The 21,693-nt window shown below is 50.7% G+C and overlaps 7 protein-coding genes across 7 annotated transcripts; 4 read left to right on the top strand and 3 right to left on the bottom strand.

The window, feature by feature from the left end:
* The first annotated feature begins 535 nt into the window (after positions 1-535).
* Positions 536-5,145, top strand: PV10_08759 (uncharacterized protein). The gene is made up of 2 exons (XM_016373831.1): positions 536-4,532; positions 4,584-5,145. The coding sequence occupies exons 1-2, from the start codon at positions 1,140-1,142 to the stop codon at positions 4,587-4,589; spliced, it is 3,399 nt and encodes a 1,132-aa protein (XP_016220742.1). The 5' UTR covers positions 536-1,139; the 3' UTR covers positions 4,590-5,145.
* Positions 5,146-10,634: 5,489 nt separating this feature from the next.
* PV10_08757 (uncharacterized protein) lies at positions 10,635-13,524 on the bottom strand. Its single transcript, XM_016373829.1, has 3 exons — positions 13,307-13,524; positions 12,232-13,248; positions 10,635-12,178 (listed from the first exon to the last, which is right to left on the bottom strand). The coding sequence occupies exons 1-3, from the start codon at positions 13,377-13,379 to the stop codon at positions 12,042-12,044; spliced, it is 1,227 nt and encodes a 408-aa protein (XP_016220740.1). The 5' UTR covers positions 13,380-13,524; the 3' UTR covers positions 10,635-12,041.
* PV10_08758 (uncharacterized protein) lies at positions 11,263-11,835 on the top strand (the record flags this gene model as incomplete). Its single annotated transcript, XM_016373830.1, has 1 exon — positions 11,263-11,835. The coding sequence occupies one exon, from the start codon at positions 11,263-11,265 to the stop codon at positions 11,833-11,835; it is 573 nt and encodes a 190-aa protein (XP_016220741.1).
* A 709-nt stretch (positions 13,525-14,233) lies between the features above and the next one.
* Positions 14,234-15,018, top strand: PV10_08756 (uncharacterized protein). The gene has a single exon (XM_016373828.1). It carries the CDS (start codon positions 14,316-14,318, stop codon positions 14,832-14,834), a length of 519 nt encoding a protein of 172 aa, XP_016220739.1. The 5' UTR covers positions 14,234-14,315; the 3' UTR covers positions 14,835-15,018.
* Positions 14,984-17,006, bottom strand: PV10_08755 (uncharacterized protein). The gene is made up of 2 exons (XM_016373827.1): positions 16,925-17,006; positions 14,984-16,873 (listed from the first exon to the last, which is right to left on the bottom strand). The coding sequence occupies exons 1-2, from the start codon at positions 16,930-16,932 to the stop codon at positions 15,235-15,237; spliced, it is 1,647 nt and encodes a 548-aa protein (XP_016220738.1). The 5' UTR covers positions 16,933-17,006; the 3' UTR covers positions 14,984-15,234.
* A 177-nt stretch (positions 17,007-17,183) lies between these two features.
* On the bottom strand, positions 17,184-19,652 carry PV10_08754 (uncharacterized protein). Its single transcript, XM_016373826.1, has one exon. The coding sequence runs from the start codon at positions 19,614-19,616 to the stop codon at positions 17,265-17,267; it is 2,352 nt and encodes a 783-aa protein (XP_016220737.1). The 5' UTR covers positions 19,617-19,652; the 3' UTR covers positions 17,184-17,264.
* A 173-nt stretch (positions 19,653-19,825) lies between these two features.
* On the top strand, positions 19,826-21,658 carry PV10_08753 (uncharacterized protein). Its single transcript, XM_016373825.1, has 2 exons — positions 19,826-20,203; positions 20,259-21,658. Exons 1-2 carry the CDS (start codon positions 20,044-20,046, stop codon positions 21,551-21,553), a joined length of 1,455 nt encoding a protein of 484 aa, XP_016220736.1. The 5' UTR covers positions 19,826-20,043; the 3' UTR covers positions 21,554-21,658.
* The last annotated feature ends 35 nt before the right edge of the window (positions 21,659-21,693 follow it).

The raw sequence follows: 21,693 nt of genomic DNA, 5'->3' as shown, positions 1-21,693 counted from the left end.
TATGGATGTTGTAATCGACCAGAGGAGGCAGGGGGGTACTCTACCGTAGTAAAAAGTACTCTCAGCCAAGGTCGTCCTTGGACTCAGACGACGCTATGATTCAACAAAAACACCACTGCCACTGGATCCTGCCACTGAATCCTGAGGTAGGTCGGCACTTGGTGGAGAAAGTAGCAGACACTTTACTACTAGGGACTCACTGGCGTTAGAATGGCGACTGAGAGGAAAATAAGGGCCCCTTCGGCCCGTCATGCCTGACCCTGACCCCTATAATTCGAGGGTGGGAGTTGGAACGGCACGCGGCAGCCCTCCGAGCCACGCCAAATTGGGACAGTCCCAGTTCTCCTCCTGAGGAGCTCCAGGCTCTCGTGCCTCTTCCTCCCATTCACTGATGAATCACAGACCAGCTCCCACAGTAGTAAACTGACCACTACCGACCGCTAGTACCAGTGACCAAAACTCTGTACTCACTCCCCGTGTGCAGAGGATGTACTTGCGTTACCACCACCACCTACTCGGTATTCATCATCAACTGCTGCCATCTTCTCTCTCCAGGTCTCTCCCCATCCTCAGCCCCCCTCGCTCTCTGTACCATCGACAGTCTTTCCTACCTCTACCACTCCCTATTTTCTTCTCCAACGTCAAGTCCATCTATCTTCCATCTCACTAATACCATCAGCCCTGGGGTGCTGATTTCGATTCCTGCGTCCCTGTCTTATTACTCTTCTCGGCCAGCACATCTTCATCCCTCCTTGAACCAGCACATCCGGTCCCTCTAAATTAATTGACCTCACCAACTCATTCGCCATCCTCCTCGCATCTGTCTGTCACTCAGTCCACGCACAGACTGCCCCTCTCTGTGTCTCTGTAGCCGTCCAAAGCACTCATGTGAGATCTGAGATCTGTGCACCCACCAATCCTGTTCCAAGCCCACAAGAAATCCAAGATACGCAGGTTCCTCCAAAGACAAGAGCAAGCGAATGAAGATATTTCCCAGCACGCATCTACACATTTTTCACCTCTCTCCCTGCCGAGACTATTCAAGCTCCCCATTGTGGAAGCCTGGCACGCAAATACCGGCCTGAGCGCCCCTCGCCATTACCGGTGTCATCAAGCTCGAGGCAACCAAATACCTCACCATGGCTCCCTCTTCCAGAACCGATGCCCAATTGAGTATCAACCTCTCTGGCCTCCCTCCTCTCGCCGACCCTCCCAGTGTTCCCACAACAAAGTCTCCCTTTGGCGGCCCCAAGGCCTCCTCAGGTCTCGCAAGTCTATCAAGTGCAAGAGTTGGAGCAGGCTCACCTCTTCATGAACAGGCCTCGCGTCTCTTCCCAAAACGAACTCGCGAGCTTCAAACCCAGAACTCCCTCCTTCCAAATATCTGGGGCCCTCCTACTAGCGGCACATCTACCCCCCTCTTTGAAATCCCAGAATCCCCCTCCCAAGACGGTTTTCCTGATCTCATCCCCCTGACGGATTCCGGTATCAACAGTCCTGCAAGACGTGGCAGAGCAGGCACTCTGCCCTCAAGAATCTCTCCTGTCGGTACTGTCAATGGCGTGAACGTTGTCACCTCAAAGACATCACGCCCAACTCCTTCCACCAGTCCCTTCAGACCCGTCTCCACGTCGGCTGCAGAGACTGCTTTCTACTCCACTTCGCCTGGTGCTCAGAATGCTGGACATGCCGCTTTGCTCTCCCGACTCCGTGCGGGTAGTATGCCCCAGCGCTCCAGTCTGTTAGGTTCATCAGCGCCGTTCTCACAGGCCCCATTCGGTACCACTTGGGGCACCCGAACTCGCGCCGCAACCTTGACCAGTATTGGTTCTGCAGAAGATCCCACATCCCCCCAACAATCCGTCTTCTCCAAGGATGGAATGTCGGACTCCGGTGTTCGCACCTTGGACTATCTGGGGCTCGCTGAACCGTCTCAGTCAAAGCACGATCAGCTCCATGGCGATGCCGCTTCCAATGACCGCCTTGCCAGCTTCGACCTCCGAAACCCCAGTCGTTTCAGATCCTTTTCGGTCAACACTCAGCCAAAGTATGCTTCGGATTCTCAGGATGTTTCCTCCTCTTATCCAGCCTTTTCAAGTGGTGCATTGACTCCCTCGGCCGCTGCAGCCCTCGAGGCCGAGTACGAAATGGTCCAAGAGAAGGTTCGTCTCCACAACCAAGCAGTTCAAGCGTTTGCTGTAAATGCCAGTGCGGCCCGCCCAAGAGCTCGCACTGCTGGACTTGTCGAAACACCTCAGCGAACTGCCCTGCGTAATTTGGTACCCTCGACCAACGACGTCGGCGAATTGGATCACAATGTCCAATCTGGATCAGGCCTGGACAGCGGAAATTTGACTGATGCCCTTCATGGCTTGAGTCTCACTGATTCAGCGCATCTTTCTTACGAAGGCGCCGACGAGTCGGAAGTTCAGTTTTCTCGTTCACTGTGGATTGGATCGATTCCAAACTCAACCACCATGTCCTCCCTCGACGCAATCTTCAGTCGTTTTGGCTCCATTGAATCAACAAGAGTCTTGACGCATAAAAACTGTGGATTCGTCAATTTTGACTCCACCGAGCATGCTGTCCGCGCTCGACAACTACTCAACGGCAAGGAAATCTTTCCTGGTGCCGGCCCCGTACGCATCGGCTTTGCCAAGGCTCCCACTGCTTCTGTGACACCCATCGGCAATCCCACTCCTCCTCCACCAGGCTCGAATGGACCTTCAGAACTAACCTCCTCTTCCTTGCCGGCGACCGGAGATACGACCAACAAGAATGCTGCTGGTGCTCAACAGATGCTCAGCATGCCTGCTGGCGATCGTTTGGCAGAGTTGCAAGCCGATATTCTTCAAATCGTCTTTGACTTTGGGGGCCAGCAGTCGGATCTGCCAGCTGTGTCAGCTAGCATTGACAATGCCATCGGATATGCACAGCTCCTCAACGAGATCCCCCCTGTTCCAGAGCAAGCCGCGACGAGAGTATTCGATGCTCCGAGACTTCGGGATATTCGCAAGCGGATCGACAACGGTGCGTGTGGACTCCAGGAGATTGAGCAAATTGCCGTCGACATGTTACCCGAGATTGCCGAATTGTCATCGGATTACCTGGGCAACACCGTGGTCCAGAAGCTGTTCGAATATTGTTCCGAACAAGTCAAGGAGCAAATGCTCACCCAGATTGCTCCTCACCTGGCGGAAATCGGAGTTCATAAAAATGGAACATGGGCAGCCCAGAAAATCATCGAGGTTTGCAAGACAGAGACCCAGACTCGCATGATTATCACCCACCTGCGACCATACACTGTGCCACTCTTCCTGGATCAGTACGGAAATTATGTGCTCCAGTGCTGTCTCAAGTTTGGTTCTCCTTACAATGACTTTATCTTTGAGACCATGCTTGCTCAACTCTGGGACATTGCTCAGGGACGATTTGGAGCCAGAGCCATGCGAGCGTGCCTGGAGGCACACCACGCCACTAAAAATCAACAACGCCTGTTGGCTGCTATTATTTCTCTTTATAGTGTTCAATTGGCCCAAAATGCCAATGGCGCCTTATTGCTCACATGGCTCTTGGACACATGCACATTTCCCCGAAGAAGGTCTGTTCTGGCACCCCGGCTGATTCCGCATCTTGTTCAATTATGCACTCACAAGGTTGCGTACTTGACCGTCCTCAAAGTCATCAACCAACGAAATGAACCTGAAGCTCGGGATATGGTTCTGAAGGCATTGTTCTTCAGTTCAGGTGACAGTGTTTTGGAGCAGATCCTTGCTGATCAGGCCTCGGGAGTGACCTTGATATTCAAGATTTTGACCACACCTTTCCTCGATGAGACAATCAGGCCTGAAATCGTCGAAAGCGTTTCGAGAGTACTGACCAAGATCAAAGCCCAACCAAATCAAGGATACAAGCGTATCATGGATGAGGTTGGCCTGTCGTCACGTTCGAATCAGTCAGCAAACCAGCAATATAACTCCCACGCCCACCCTACTGTCAACACACAAGTTCGCCAGAACTCGCAGTCACAGGCAGGAACCCCGAACGGGACACAGCCACCTTTCCAAAGACAGTACAGTGGCTCATTCGTTCCTACTGTTGGTGGTTCTCAGTTCGAGACTGGGATGAGTCCGATGCGCACAGGATCGGCTGATTCGTTTGGCTTCTCACCGTATGGATTCCAAAACCAAACACCTTACTCATCACATCCATTTCCTCAAATGGCACCACAAACACATTACCAAAACTTCCAAGGTGGAGCACAACGAACAAACTCTGGCTTCCTTTCGAACGGGTATGCTGGTTTTGCAAGCCCTCCAACTTCAGTCGATCCTTTCAGGGGTATCCCTAATGTATCTTCCTCACCGCTGAATTACGCTGCCCAGATGAGCCCCATCACCGGCTCGGGGGTGTTCCCGGCGCAAAACTATCAGCAAGGGGTTTCAGGAAACATGTACAACTATCCTCAGCAATCTTTTTACTTTTCTCCGCCCATGCAGACGGTGCATCCTGGCGGCCGTGGACGCCGCGGGGTACGTTAGTTATCATTCAAAACTTTGAGCATCTATTGACCAGTCAATCAGAGATGACAAGGGAGGGGCAACGACTTGATCTCCATGGTCTCGATATAGATTCTTTAGCATTTAACTAAACTTGGGGCCATTGAAGGAGTGTATGATTTCAACACACGGGATGTGTTTTGAGGGTAGTCGCTCCAAGCCATGTGTGGTCAAACGATTAGCCTCACGGGGGAGGTTGGCGACGTGAAGAAACAAACTTGCATCAACAAGCCTGTTCAATCCAGCCAATGTGTTGCCTTTTTCGAAAGAATATCATGATCCGGTCCGGGATATTAGGGAGGCATGCATTTAAAAAGTTTCAAATTTCCTTTCATTTCATTCCATGTCTAAATCATGATGACCAGACCTTTCTTGTCTGCCGGGCAGCAACCCACCATGGTCGGTCGTTTGATGACACCCTTTTCCAACCAGTTTTTTCATTTCTGGAGATTTAGAGTTCGGTCAGGCTATTGCCTATGGTGGTAAGGTGGGCAACCATTGATCTAGAAATGAATGAATGGATGAATTACATGCAGCGTCTACTACTGAAAATCTAGAAGACACAAATACATTGTCTATTCATGCTACCACTCTATGGATAGGTAGGCAATCTGGGAAGCTATGCCGATATCTATATAGACCCCGTGACGTACATTAGTATTAACCCCTTTTCTAATGAAAAGTACAGACGGGTAACAATCACTCGACTGCGAAAACACCATTCATGGGACAAGTATGGTAGGTCAGTATCATTCATAATCGTACTTACCGTCATCATCATCATCATCATCATCATCATCATCATCATCATCATCGTCATCTATTGAATCAGTTTCATTATATGTGGACAGCGCGATATCAAGTGACTGAGAAACTCATCCCACAAGGTGCAGAGTAAGTAACATGATTTGTTAGGATTCTTCATTGAGTAAGGGATGGGACGGAATAGTATCTAGCACCTACATATTAAGAGGGGGGACCGTGACTGCAACCTGGGAGTGATTTCTTTGTTTGTGGTTGGAATCAAGGACTCGAAGAGTCGAGGTATCTCTAGGAGATTAGGTAGGTACTGACCTACCTACATACTCTGACATCGCATCGTGTTTTGGAGAGTTGTAATGTTGTTGTTATAACTCTCGATTTACTGATCGATCGATCGATCGATCCCGAGGGTTGTTTTCTTTTCCTTTTCCACCCATAAATATCTACACCCATCCATCCATCCATCCAGATGGATCGAATGGATCGTGGGAGCTACATACACCGTGGAATTCGATGCTTTCTGTCTGCACAAATAAATGGATCAATTCATGAAGAAACTACCTGTCTCAAACTGTTAACACAACAATTCTGGTTCTGTTTAGTGAATCGGAATTGAATTGCTATATATATGTACACACACACACAAAATGTCATACGAGTATTAGTGACCATCACCAATTCATTGTGGATATTATAATTTATTCCATGAAACCACCCGATCTTTTGACTCAATGGTACCTCGAAATATATCACACGTATCAGATTGTGCGGAATTCGATTCTGGAGAATCAAGATTCTTTGCGACATAAAATGCCTCACGAATTCGTAAAGGACATCTTGACGGCATCGATGAACAATCAAACTTGATTACTCGGTCTGAAATGAATACGACAAGTATGCCATACTAGCTGAGTAGATGTGGATGAAATTATACTTTTGTACGCCGACACACACTTCCATTCATAGGTATGATCCATGTATAGCTGATGTTTGAGTTACATTGATCGAGAGAGATGATGCACTCGGGGTGTTTGTCTCTATTTGCCAAGTACTACGTACTTATTCCCGTATTATAGAATTGAAGTAAAGTCCAAAAGAGAAAAGTAGAATGGCACCGTCGTAGTAGTAAGTAGTAGTAGTCGTCGAGTGATAAACTCTCGTGACTCTCTTTCGCCGTCGCCGAGCCATAAACGGCGATCAACTCGCCTCATGTCTTACAGTAGTACTTCAATTAGATGCTACGTGGGGGTCCCACGGATCTGGGGATTTTCTGAGACAAATCGCATCACTCTTGAACTTTGTTTAAGGAAGATCATCAGGTCTAAACAAAGGCAAGGATGTATTTTCGTCTTGTGACTCTTGTGATCGACTATGCAGTATACATAATTGGTCTAGCATTGAACTATCGGTCAGATATTCTTCTACTGCAACTACGCTACTCTGCGGACGCATATTAGGCATAGAAGAGTAATCTACAGTAGTAAACTGTACACAAGATCGTCTCGCCTGGATTTCTCGCATGGGAAAGTTCTGATTCCCCGTCACCGTCTCAAAAGTACAGAGATGATCTGTCCTTGGCTGGCACACGTTGGGCAGCTAGGCGTCGACCATCTTCACGACGGCGAATAGAATGGCCAGCTGTCCGAATCTCAGGCTGACCGCCAAACCACCGCCATCAACGCCGTCCCAACCAGAAGGTTTGGTCTCTAGCAGTCTCCTCCCCCAACTTTACTGCGAGTCAACGGATGACCTACGGCTGCAGCCTGAAGGACTCACTGGGGTTGAAATCGTCTGGGTTCATGAACATGGCACGACCCATCCTTAGCTCGTATGAGAGACAGTGTAGAGACAGTGTAGTGGTAAATTTAACTCACAACAACACCAGACCCGAAAATGAGATCCATGAAACCCACGGCTTGCCTCGGGCAATGACCCCTCCGCAACCCCTGCGTTAATTCTCATCCTACTAGAGAGGCTAGAACCACATGGAGATTCGACATACCGATTTGGAGAATGGAGGTCTTTCTCAGAACAGACACTCAAGTCGCTGGGCTCCGATAACGTTAGCGAATGGAGCCCCCTCGGTCCAAAAGCGAGACCCAGGACAAGGGCGCCGGGCGTATTCCCGGTTGGCTGGATGGGCTGATGGGTAGGGTAGCTGAGAATGAGACCAGGCTCCAGGTCAAGCTTGGCAAGCACCCAAACCGGAGACAAAATTGTATGGTTCGCATGGTATGATACAGGGAGAGTGCAATGGGGTTGGCTCCACCAACGGCAGCTCTATTAGGGGCTTTTCACAAGGAATCGACCTACCGAACACGATGTAGAGATGACTAATAGCCGCTCAAAGCACCTGATGTCGCATGGACGAAGAGCTAGTCACTTTGTAACGTCGGGGAGTAAGGGTTGTGGGGCTTAGAGCTAGTGAAGCGAACGCCTGACCGAGACGACCTCGTGTTGGCAAACCTGATGATCCCGAATGTCCCAAATCCTGATCTGAAAACCCATGGTGCCGGTTCCCAGGCTCAAGGGAGTGTATGAGGTTGTGCCGTGGGATACTGGGACGCGAGAAGCTTTGCCAGAATAGTTGAATTGACAGCCACATGCATCGTGATTGACCATAAGTCGTCGTGCCAAGTTGGACGAAGTGTTGGGGCCAACTGCAATGATGACAAGGGAGGACGTTGCGCCCGTTCCAGACAAGGGTCGTGGGATAGATCATAGCCACACTATGACGATATTGGCATGCTTTCCACGTAGATGGGTAAGCTAAAGTCCGAACTATGAATTCACAACAAGTGACTAGCTCTAGCGCGTTTTCGGCACCAGAATCGTCCTGTGAAGGGACCTCGTCATGGCAAGGGGAAAGAGGATGGAAAGTTGCTTCGTGTGTTCACCGCTATCGCAGCTCACATGAAGGAACAGACCACTCGATGAACAGTTTCGAAAGGAAGGTGGGCTGCGACCATATCTTGGCCATTCAAGGCTTAGAAAGGAAAGTTGTTATGTCCGGTCCAGGGTGGACCAGCCTGGAGACGGCTAGAATGGAGGAAGCAGGGGACAGATGTGGTGTTGCCTGAAGAGCTGGTAATGGTTGTGATTTCGAGACCTCATTGCTCTCCCGGGGCTGAAACCGATCGTTAGATGCTGTCGATCGATCAGGGTTGTAGTCGATGACAGGGTGTCGAGAAGTCTTGGCCGCGATCAGCCAGAAGGAATGGCCACCCAGTGGCTCGATGAGCTGAGATGGGGAAAAAGTCATTTGCCTCCGCATGCCGAGGAGGCCGGATAGGGAAATAGGATGGACTCGAGAATTGAATCCACAAGACCAGCGCACGACATATCAGATTTGAGATAGAGCAGGGTGAGTGTCACTGATCTGTGCACGCAGCTGTGGACACGCCTCCTTGCGCCAGGTGAGATGACATTGGAAAGGAGGTCGACAAGCGGGGTGTGATGGGAGGTGAAAGAAGCTGTTCATCAATCAGCTTTGGAATTCTTCGAGTGTTATCATTGGGAAAGGGTGAGTGATTGGTTACCGACAGTATGGTCATGGTCCCACTAAGTAGCAGGCTTTCAGCCGACTGATTTTCGCGAGCGGGGGGAATGAACGGACGGCAGAGGATGGGGCGATCCGAGGGTTAGGTCCTTGATATCCCTGTACTCCACCGCCGGCATGTGAGAGCAACGACGGTATGAGAGTGTCTCGATTTGAATCTGTGCCCCTTTGGTTGAAGTTGACGTCGCAGTTTGAAGATTGAGGTCGAAAGGTTGAAGTGCAGACGCGGTAGAAGGAGTTGAACTGACGCGTATGCCAAGACCTGGTATCGACCGACCAAATGGAAGGTACGACCGTTCGTGTTGATGTTCTTGCACAGACCAAGTGCTATGTATTGTACGGAGTACATGCATACGCCACGAAAGTACATCGATATTACGTGCGCCAGCCGCCCATGGCAATGGTAGTTGTCGATCAACAAAGTGTTTCTCGTATGCGACTGTACATCCATGACCTACCATGCCTACCTATCCACCTACCCTTACCTATCTGAGTTATAAGGAGTGATGCAGTCACCATGCCCTGGCGTGTCACCGTGTCTGGCGTGCCTGTGCATTTCGTTCCAGCAGGAGATTTTGGGCAAGAGCCGCCGGCGTCGGGACTTGGGTGCTTGGCAAAGCCGCCCTGCGCATAGGGGCGCCCGCCTCGGGCCCTCGGGCCAGGCATGCGGCGCTTAGAAGGTGGAGTCTAGGGTGTCTAAGTACCTAAGGTAGCTACTACTCCGTAGTTAGGCATGCATGGTCCGTAAAGTACTACCTACTAGGAAGGTAGCGCATCCCCATGTGCATAAGATACACTTCAGGGTTGTCCTTCCAGGCTTCCACGCCTGCTAGGATCGTCGCATACCGACCTGAGGCAAGTATCCTTCAAAGTTCAACGCCTGGAGCCTCTCGATCATTGGGCTGTCATGCCCTGTCGCCCTGCCGCCCCGGGGATCTTGCTCGATCTGTCACCACCCCAACCCTTGTACTTGGATCTCGGATTTACCAGACATCTGCCGCAATCCCTCCAGTCCAGCCAAGCATGCTGGATATCTTGTTCGTGCTTGTTCAGACAGGCAGACATGTTCTGGGCCATGTCTGCCACAAGAATTCCATTCTCCCCAGACCAAGGAGGTGGGGCATCAGGGGACATTTGGGGCAACTGTTGTTGATCCGGGGCGAATGTGTAACCTGATCGAGGCTTTGATGGTTAGCGAACAGGGCCCCTCGGCCGGTGCTTCGGGGACTGCCAGCCGCGAACTCCCCCCCTCGCCGCCCTCCCCATGGCAGCGCCTAATGTCAGCTGTAGCACACGGTGGGGAACGCATATCATGCTGTTCATGTGACAATGTGGCTTGCCGATTGATCACACTGTCCCCGGATACTACAGTAGCACGTAGCAAAAGAGAGTAACGACTACACTACTGTACGGTACATACTGACGAGCAAACCGAGAGACCGGGGGTCGCTCCCTTTTCAGGATGTTGTTGGTGATCCAATACTCAGACAAAGGCACCGCTACCATGGGCCACCACCCATGACACTCCCAGGACCTCCATGTCGCCCCCGACCCACAAGGAGCCCACGCATGGTGGTGGCATGCTGCAATGTGAAAAAGTACTTGGGAGCTTCCTGGCGCCTCATGGGCTCCTTAGGTCCAAATACCGACAGGGATGCTATCTCTGTCTTGGGTTCCGGTGAAACGATGACGGCAATCTTCATCCAGCATGCATTGCTGCTATGCATACAGTATAGCGCTACAGTAGTAACCATGTCCTATCCGTATGCGCGTGTAGGGATCTAGATCCTGGCTGTACGGTACCAAATCATCCCTACCTCTGGAGCAACTGTCCCACGCTATGGATGTGTATGATGTCTTCTCCACGCAGCCGTTGTCAAAGACGCTGCAGGGATCTCATGTTTAAGACTTCCTCCCTCAACTCTCCTGTAAAGTGATGTGTCAAAAATGGATGCTGTGCAGGGTATTCGTCCGCTCTTAATTTTCGTCTCCGTATTCCCCGCCACATCCGATTCTTCGGATGTGCAAAGGCCAGCATGCTGGTGTCAACACTCCATTCACCATCCATCCTGCTTCGTGAGCCAGGATCTTCTCTATGAATCCAATCATCCCTTTGCTCCAAATTGCTCCTCATATAAGGACTGCTGTACAATCTTCTTCCAAATACGATGGATGAACCACTCTGTCGGGTCCAGGTTCGACATATTTAACCATCCACAGCTTACACATCATGGCATGCCATCTCTTGTCTCGTTCCTTGACCCATCCTCCTACGGGGCTGTGCCATGACTTGAATGTCCAATCTTCACGTCCTCACTCACTCGCTTTATTTGATCCTCAATGACCCTCATTGCCCCTGATTCAACTGCCCATTCTGTCAAAATGGACTCGCTGTACAATTGCCCCCAACAGTCTCGGCAGGAACGCGACCCTCAACGTGTTGACGTAGTCGCCGCCAAGATGAGCATCAGCCTCATTCTCAATGACAACGAGATTGATGGTGGACCCCAAGAAGCTGGCATGCTGCCGATTCGAAGATGCAACACCGAGCCCTCACGATCTGGTTCGGTCCAGTCACCCCCCTTGTCGCCATGTCTGTCGACTGCATCAACTTGCTCCGAAAGATCATCATCCTCAACGGGGAAAAAACGCCATCCTCCCAGACAGGGTTACACCAACGAGCAAGCCCTCTTCATCTGGTGGCATCGTGATGACAAGTGTCTCCCCTGGAGCAAGGTTGAAAGGGCATACCAAAGGTATTTCGGCTACACACGCAAGACTGGCGGTCTGCAGTGTAAATACTACCGCATCCTGGATCGGTACGGTGTCGTCAAGGTACGCGACCAAAAGCGTTGGCAGCTCCGCGAGGGAAGAAAGGACCCCGCTCGTAAATTCGGTATGGAAGCGACAACAAAGCTGTGGTTTTGCTGGATGGATGCAAGGCATCTTGACTAGCTTTCCGTTGTTTCAAAACAAAAAACCGGGCCCAAAAATACTCTCACCCATCTCACAGTCTCTGACCAGGTCGCAGAATTTGCTGCTGACTGAGACTCCTGCTTGGCCTCTTGTGCATATGGGTGGGCATGTCGATTCACAAAGTTTCCGTTCTGGTTTTGTGTTGGACCCATTACAGGTGGTCTCGCGTGTTCATTACCAGGGGATCACCATGTCCCGGTGGCATTGTCGTCATAGTCGTCGTCTGATGCATGATCCCGGTATTTGTGATATGGATTGTACCCATACTCATCGTCAGAACTGACTTCATCCTCGGGGTAATCGTTTGAAGGGTTATCCTCAGCTATCACCTCGTCAGTCAGGAAAAAAGAATTAAGCAATGCAGAGTAAACTTGCCATTGGAGTCCTCCTCGTCCCAGTCGTCTTCCTGGTCGCTGTCCACGTATTTGTTCCACAACTCTTCGTCTTCCTGGTCAATGACCAAGACTCCGAAATTCGCCTCTGCCAGGTCAGGCAAATCCATCGCAATGCCATCCTCGGTTTGAAGCACCCTGATGTATGTTTCAAACACATAGTCATCATCTCCATCCAGGTCCATTCGATTATGGTCCCTGGAATTGGTAGTTTCTGACTCGGATTTGATGGCTGGCATCGGAGGCTGCAGTGCAGCCATCTCAGGATCCAGCTCCATCGCCAATGCGGCTAGCTCATTCGCAAGTTGATCCGAATCGTGATCCCAAGTATTTGGATTGTCTCTAATCGAGGTGCCAGTTCGTTCTGACGGTTTCCTTGCCGTCACAAAGGTGTTGAGTGCCGATCTTTTAGAGACTTGTAGAGTATTGAGATCAGGCGGTTGAGACTCCAGCGGACTGGATACTTGGGGGTCTTCTTGGGGCACATGCACAACTCTATCAACAGCGGTACCATTGGTGCCAGAAACAGAATTCGGAATTTGTCTTTCGATGAAGGTAGCAATCGGAGGGCGTATGGATGAATTCTGTGTACGAGGAGCCGCTGAATGAAGAGCACTCGAAGTTGAGAACAGATGACGGGCAAGGTGAAACCGTCTGTGCTGGGCAGCTTGCTCGGCGGGTGGCGGTGAGACTACCTTAGCAGAGGTCATGGATCCAGAAGGTGCAGACGAGCCAGCTACGGGTCTTTTTCCGCCATCTCCGTTCTCTGGCAAGGCTGCTCTTTCTTTCATGCTGGCTTTGAGTCTGGCCATGTCACGAACATCATCTCCTGGAGAAGTCCACCGGACTGTTGGAATGCCCGAGGATGATGAGGCTACAGGCGGAGCATGGCTGGGTTGTGGCTGTTGAGAGACTGGGGCGATAACGTAGTCTCGAACTCGCTTGAAGTAAAATTCTGTGATGCGTTTCTTCTGATCTGGTGCAGTTGCATGTTCGAGGTCTGTGGGATGGTCAGCTAGGTCACAAGGGAATGTCGTGTGAAGATATCGGAGACTAACACAGGGTGTCGACAGGCTCCTCTTCCCTCCTGCGTTTGATGCTGATGCGATCAGGCGCGAGGTGGACAGACATGATTGCCTGCAGCTGGACAAAGGAAAGAGGATTGGTGGTAGTAGTGTAATGCAGATCAGCCTGGCCGCGGAGAAAGTTTCTTTGATGCAGAACTCACTCCTCGCATAGCTGGGACTGCACAAGGGAGGAGAGAGTCAGAGGGAGGGCGGCAAGGGAAAAAAGAAGTTGACATCGACGTTAAGTCGTCGATATGAGTTGACAGTTGACGTAGTGATAATGGTGACAAAGGAAGAAATTCATCCGCCCACTTGCTCATTGCGGTAATATCTCCGCCACCACTCGTGACTTCTTAAAACCCTCGCATTCAACCATATATCATTATTCTTCTTGCTCTCCAGCCAGTCAGATGGCTAATACCGCCAGTCCGCCAGTTCGACATTATTATATGGGGCCCTCAAAGGACTTGAAATCCGGTAGTCTTTCACATGATTGGAGCCATTTCTTGTCCTCTGGTGCCTAAAGCCCGTAAGTTTCGACGATGTTGTACCTTGTTCAACTGGTTTCCGCTCAATAAGCAGCAGTACCAATATTCACTACTATAGGACATATGCAAGTGATATTGTGCCCGATAAGAGAGCACCAACGAAAGACGGCTGTCACTATGACTGGCAGCTGGCTCTACTCACCACACCTAGGTTTCACACGGTGGGATGACTCTACTCAAGGACACATAACACTGACTGTCGTTCACCACGATCTCATGTGTCCAGAGTGATGTGCTGAGTTCTGTGACTCTGAGACCGTCCCTATGCAGTGGACAGAAGTGACTGTTTGAGTCTCAAAAGATATATTTAGCTGCTCTCCAGTGGTCGCGTTCTGCTATGGCTTATGTCCACCTTGAGACGACTGTTTCTACAAAAACAACAACAGTACAAGCAAGACTCAGCCCACCTATAGAAACCGCAGTCTCTTACACGCACTTTAGAACAACACAAAATGACGACGAGTACGCCTTTCATCATGTCTGTGCAGTTGATTCTTCTCGCAATCTTCGGCATGGTCCTATCCAACCCAATCCTGCCCTCAGCACTTACAGACCAATCGAAAACCTACCCATTGACCTTCAACATCAACCCTGATGTCTCCGGACCAGCTTGTGGACGCCATCTCCTCGCCAATATCAACATTAAGCGTCTTGCTACAGATCCTGCCAGTACCAGTGGTGTCTGCAACGATATCCGCGACTATCTTACCCATCCGGACGGCAAAGGAAACACTGATGTCGACCTGATTTTCACATGTCCAGGCCAGCCAAAGACCGAGGATCATGGCAGTCGTCCTGTCAAAGTCTTCTTGAATACGGACGCCAATGTTGACACCACCAAGGATAATGTTGATGCGGACTTGACAGTGATAAACGATGCCGAAAGTATCAGATTCAAGACGGTGGTTAGCCTTGGTATCAAGAAGACGGGAAATAGTGAACTTCTGTGGCAGTTTATCTACTGTTATTAGATTCTAGCCTTGATCTTCTGGCTTGAAGCCTGGGCTCACACTCTACTTAGAAGCCTTCGATGGTTGAAGGTTGCACATGGACGATAGAATCAGCGTGGTGATGACATTACTTGTCCTCGACTTGCGCTGAATGGTGGACATGACCCTTGGGCAGATAGAAATCATACAGGTATTCATAAGGGTCAATCTAATTCCGCTAACACCCCATCAATGGTCTTGGTGATAGCCTTGTTCTCTCTTTGGTGTTCATTTCTGCAGACAAGCCGAAATAGATCCGCGATTCCAGCCCCCGATTCCATCCCTCCCAATTCGCTCAAAAAACTCCAGGTTTGAGTACATTTTATTGCCTAATCATGTAACAGAAGTTTCTCTCCCAGCCAAATGAACAGCCCGAGAAAGATCATGAGGCTGCTGCCCCATTTCTACTTTCGATACTGGCCACATCACTGAGATCCGATTGACTCACACGCTGCCTTTTCGCATCTGCGCCATCAGGAGTGATTGCTGTCACGCTATGTTGTTGCACGTTGCTGACATCGCTTAGGGGTGTCCTCCGCGCAGGTGGAAGTCCTCTATCCCCTCCTCCTGGTGTTACGACGGAGCCTGGGCTAGCACCATGAGTCTCAAGTCCTCGTCTCGTTGGAGGACGGTATGCCGAGGTACTGGGTCCCCGTACTGCTGGCATTTGATGGTTGGGACCCGGAGCTCCGACTTTTCGAGCTTGATCAAATTGTGGGTTGATGATGTTAGTATGGTGAGGGGTTGTGTCCACCGTCAAATCTCTCTTCAACGGCGCCGATCGGTGATGATTAACCCCCGAGGTTTTGCGGATCGACGGACTTTCCGCGTGAGGGTCAAACTTGGGAGCTGCGCTGGGATCAGCGACAACGACGTTGTTGTTGCCATCGAGAACCTCGGCGGCTCGAGCAGAATAAAACCCAATCTGCCGAGGAACCGGTGCAGTAGCGCCCTGAGGTCCTGTTGTTGGGTGGCCAGCATTTGAAGCCGGCTTCGGTGATGACGATCTTGAACTGGGATCTAGGTTGGCCCGAGTTTCGGAAAGTGAGCTGGGTTTGTGAGAGTGGGCATGCGAGGCTGGATGAATAGCCCGTTGACCTGGTAATGGCTGGGGAACGATTGTTGATACAGAATTGGTCGTGGAAACAAATGTCCCTCCTTGCGGACGAGGTCCTGTCGTATTGACATTGGGTGGCTTTGAAGGCGTCACTAAATCGGATTTGCCTGGTGCACCCGAATGCCTAGTAGCTGTGATGGCAACACCTGATTCAGCGCGTGCGTTTGCAGCCTCATTCGGCAACAAGAATTCATCCGGATGCTCCATATCAATCTTGTCGAAATCCTCAAAATCAGCATCATCAAAAGCATCCTCAAACTCCAGCGAAGGTTCCTTGGGAGGAACATGCACTTCCGTCTTCACCTCTGCATCTTTCTTGGGTGCGAAGTCGGCATGGCGATGGAGTGCGTCGGGATCCCACTTGGTAGCCCCGACTTTGATCTTGGTGACTTTGGCTAAGTAGGTCTTATCGTAAACACAATTGCCCAACACATTCCCAAAATTTCTCAAAGTCCTCTTCAATGCATCTGTAGTCCCCTCTTTCTTAGCCTTTTCAAAAGCAGCAGCCTTCCCCTTGCAATTTTCAATCTGTCCATAGCCAATGTCTTCATGATAAGTGCCGTCTTTGAGCGTGACACGAACAATGACGGAGAGACCGAGAGAGACCTTCCCTGTCTGCGGATGCTCGTCCACAAAATCGATTTGTATGTTCTGTATTGAACTGCTCCAGCCGTTGAAACCAAACACTTGATTGGCAAGGCTGATGGCTTTGTCGGCAGCCAAGTAGTGAACTTTTGAACCGCCAGGGCCTGCTCGATTTGAAATGTACTCTGGGCCAAGTTGCTTATCCAGACGACTCTGCAGGGTCGCGATCTCTTGTGCTGTGTACTCGGTAACCCGTGGTTTAGACTCTTCGAATGGATTGGAGGTAGTAGTGCCGTTCGGCTTGTGTTGGTCACCAGGCCTGATTGGAACATTAGCAATACACAGGCTCAACCCTGAGAGAGATACTCACGCTGGCATCTTGTGAGGATTTCACAGAATACTGCATGTACACGAATGGGGCGATACCCATGTGGCTGGCCAGCAGAATCAACACGAACGGTCACCTTCTGACTGTTTCGTAGGAGCGGCGCTCACAGGCACGTAGAACGCTAGAGGTTCACTCCTCGACGCGTTAGAAGTCTTGGCATGTCGCGTTGTCACGTGATATCAGAAGCACCTATTTCGGACGAGTTTTCAAGAGACTAGAATTTACGATATCTGAACACGCATAACTCAGATTGAGTGGGCATTTCAGAATATGTGACTAATGCGCCTGCTTTTCATACGCAAGATTCAAATTTATCGGTTCATCATGCAACCCACAACCGGCACGTTCCATCGCCTCCAGCACTGACAAGCCATGGGTGCTGAGGATGCCAATCAAGTTCCATCACGCCCAACCCGCCAACAATCTTGTGTCCCCTCAGTACCTTCAAAGGCACAATTTGAGCATTGCTCATCATGTCGCTCGTGACTTGCCCATGGAAGATTTGAATGCTGCCATCGTCGCTGCCATCTGCGAACAATGGGTATCTATTATTGGCAGGGTGGTAGCGCACCGATCGAATAGCTTTCTCGTGGAATCGCAGTGTCTTATAAGGGCGAGCCGACAAGTCCAAATCCATCCAGAGTAATCTTCGGTCGTAAGACCCGACAATGAGATTGTCTGAGCCTGCTGTTGAGGCGCTTGTGGGATGTATGTCGAAGCTGCTAATCCATCTTGCTCCTGGTTGAATAATCTTCAGAAGTGACTGCTTTGAGAGATCGTAGGCTCGAATAACACGCTGATTGGCGATGAAAAGTATGGGTTTTGTGGGATGGAAATGGGCTACCTGTGGTGTTCCACCGCCTTTCAATCGTCGTCGGAATGGGAACTGGGTCTGATGTTTGCCTAGGGTATGGATAGCGATGGCCTTCGAGGCTGGGACAGTGGTTGCAGAACACACAGTCACAAAATAGTTTCCGCCAGCATGAAAGGACAAAGTTTTTGGAGTGTAGCCAAGATGTATAACGATCGCAACGCCTTTGTCACGCTGCGAGGCTGACGGCCTTGACCACTTCAAACTGGAGTTCTTCGATGACGCGTTTTCTGCGGCGGCATAACCCCATCCAGCGTCAAGCAGCTCACGAGCTGCATCAAGTTCAATTCCAGTATCTGTACCTAGATGAGGCACTGCCAGATATATGTCGTCGCCTGCACAGGCAGCCAATATTGGGCTTTCCTTGCCAGGTCGCCATCGGACAGCGTTGACCGCATTTTCGGAGTCCAGAGTGACAGACCAGATTTCTCTCTGGGGTTCGAGGGTCCAGACTTTAAGGGTACCATCGTCCCCACCAGTGGCAAGGTATGCGCCAGAGGGGTCAATTGCAAGCGATCGGACACGACCCTTGTGTCCACGGAACCGGCCAGCTTCGTGGGTAGGGAAAGGTCGTAACTCATCAGGATTCGGAAGTTTCGGCAGCAGAGACTCGGGATCAATGTTGAGCTTGGTCCGTCGCACTCTGGGAGCCAGGTACAGATCGAGACAACGGTCGAACTTCTCCTTGACGAATCGGTCATATCCAGGGACCTTCCGTAAAGCGGTATGGTCGGTGGGGAGATAATCTTTATCTCTGTCCTCCTCGTCTGCCTTCAACCACGCCTCTCTTTCCTTGTTACTTGGGAGATACTCGGGCGGAGGATGATAACTTTCATCGAAGCCGGGAGGGGGTAATTTTGGAGCCGGCATGTGCATGGCATGATCTGGTCGAGGCTGCTCATCAGCCCAAATATCAAAATTCTGAACATCTTCATCAACCGCATCCGCCTCTTCTTGAGGCGGCTTGTAGGGCAGGATGCGTCCTTCTCTGATGGCGCGCACGATCTTCATCACCCGCTTAGCCTCGTGTTTGGAAGGGACAAATCGTCTCTTAGGCTCAGGGGCCGAGCTCAACGGCATGGTCTCGAGCTTGCTTGTGAACCATTCAACAGTGGGCTCGTAAGGGTCATAACCATCCACCGGCATTTCATTGAGCTGAATTTTCTTCAGAAGCTGCAGCTCGTCCTTGGAAAGTTGTAGGGGTTTCCCTGTCGAAGGGTCTGTCAGACCTGTCCATCCCTTGGGCACATCGATACTATCCAGTAGAGCGTCCAGAGCCTCGCCTTTGGCGGGCCTCATGATCTTCTTGCCGTTGATATTGTATCCGATGTGGGGGTAAGAGTCGTAGAACGACAGGGGGATATCGCCGATGGTGTTGGCATCCTGATCTAGGACCGAGTAGTCTGAGTCGTCACCTGGATCAATCTCGTCATAGACATATCTATCATTGCCATTTGCATCTTTCTCGATCTTGTAGTTGACCTCGTCTTCTTCAGATGCTTCGCCTTTTTCCACCTGGCCATCTTTTGGGACCGCTACGTCGACAGACTTGTGTTGTTTGGGGTCTTTTGGGACTAGAAGTTGATCGCCATCTTCTGATACAGCGTCTTCGCTTGCTGATGAGACGGCATCGCTGTCCTGATCGCCTAGACTGGAGCCCGAGTCGCTTTGATCATCGTCGGAGGAATCATGGTCAGCGAGGGTGCCGTCCAGGTTAGAGAAGTCAAATTCGTCGCCAGATACAACGGCAGCATCTTCATCGACATCCTTAGTGATGGCCTTGCGTTTCTTTGAATCGGCCATCGCTAAAGGGTTCGAATTGGGCGGTTGTTGGTTTCCAGTGCGGCGGCTGTAATGGCTGCGCTCTCCATCCATAAATTTTCTCGAGTTGGAGAAATTCAGATATTGTGAATTTGCAGGGAAGGTTTGCCGATAACCCCAATTGGGGCCCTTACGTAAGTAACCCATTCCGTGCTCTTGATGCCCTTGCCAATTCATTTCATCCCCTCAGAGCCGCCCGTTCTGCGCAACCGGAGTCCAATGCGCAACGGATGAGCAAGTTTCTCGGCCGACGCTGCCTTGAGCCATCCTCTCTTCTCGTTGTGCCTGAGCGAACTAGCACTTGTCTTCAAGCCGACTGATATCCAGCATCTCCTATGTCTTTAATGTTGGGAGATTGGCAGATCATACCAAGTCTACTATTGGTAAGGCTACAGGAATTCAATTCGCGATGACAGCGACTATTCCATCAACATATGGGGATATCCCCTCACCACAGCCACTTTTCACGAATGCCTCGAGCCCTCTTTTCACTCAGCCAGACGTACTCGTGAAAAATACTTCGAATGCTAACCAAGGCACCAAAACACACGCTGCTTGTGACGAGTGCAGTAAGTACCTACATGTGGCCCATTGCATCTTGTCGCCATGACTGAGGAATCCAAGGGAAAAGCAAATTAAAATGCTCTGGCGAACCCACCGGCTGCGCCCGCTGCATAAGACAGAACCTCCTCTGCCACTATTCCAGTCAGAAACAGATGGGAAGACCTAGAAAAAGACCAAAGACCGATGACGATTCTCCGCCGTCTCTGAATACTCAAGATCGCGAAATACCCGAATCTCAGGCACAAGGGTCCAATGACTTTGCGATTGATCCTGAAATTGCTGCCAAAGACCTTGAACGGACCGAATTTGAGAACACTTGCTCCGCACCGATCTCCCAAAGTATCAGACGAGCAACCACAAGACAACGGGCTGGAACTCCTCAGACCTCGTACACCTCGACGACAGTCAGTGCCCGCACTCCGGCCGATGGAGAGGGGTTTCAGGATACGCAGTATCCGACAGACATGGCCTCATGGCCCGATTTTGGGGATATGACAATGCTCCCTGTGCTCGTAACAGACGGCCATAAACAAGACCACACTGTTCCTTTCTCAATTCCTCATGGGTCCTTGTCCCCAGGCCCTCACAGCCCACACCTCGATCCAGAGAGTCTCTCCAACCTTCCCTCCATACCCGAATGTCCCTGTCTACCCAATTCATACCTGACTCTGTCCACGTTATCTGCACTATCAGCATTCCCTGTTGCGAGTGGCACGGTGGACACGCTGCTCTCAGCACACCGAGTGGCCAAAGATTCAATCTACTGTGCAGTCTGCCCGGAGAAATTCCAATCTGGATCGCAAAACGTCATGCTCAACAGTGTCCTGATCAACGTACTCGCGGACCACTGGCATCGTGTCAGGAAAGCAACTGCCCAAGATCTCAAGAAGGGATTTGGCTCGACGAACGAGGACGATCAGCCAGGTAGCCTCGAAACATCCGAGCTTGATGTCCTAGAAGACCTCGAATGGAGGACATTTGGCTATCAACTCATGCGTGCACATGTCTTTGGCGATACTCCGATCCCATCTCCGCCTGGTGTATCTTCGCAAAAAGCAGAACCGCAGTACGCATCTTTGACTTTAATGGATGTTTTTAGCAGCTTTGAACGCCGACAGAATCAATGGCACAAGACATCGGCGTGGTCAGGGGAATTCTCGTGTCCGGTTCGGACGGCGTTAACCAAAGGTCACTCAGCGGGCATGACGCTAGAAGAGGTCAGGACATGCCACAGTGGAGTGCATGATGCGAAGCTCGACCAGGAGAACGGAGACTTTCTGTGTTTGAAGATTGTAGACGCCGCGAAGCGAGTGGTGATGTCTTTGGACGTAAGTGCTCCCAGAATTGAAGTGTGACAGGCTAGTGTTAGCCTGGAATGTCGACGGAGAGACGAACACACCCACTGTCTCAAAGACCGGCTAGAAATATACAATTACATAACGAATGAACGTCATTATAGCGATACTTTTGGAAGGATCTATTGTTGTGGCATTAG

Source organism: Exophiala mesophila, assembly GCF_000836275.1.
Source record: "Exophiala mesophila strain CBS 40295 unplaced genomic scaffold supercont1.6, whole genome shotgun sequence".
NCBI lineage: Eukaryota > Fungi > Ascomycota > Eurotiomycetes > Chaetothyriales > Herpotrichiellaceae > Exophiala > Exophiala mesophila.
Note: the sequence above shows the minus strand (reverse complement) of the source record. Positions and strands in the feature narration are given on the sequence as shown.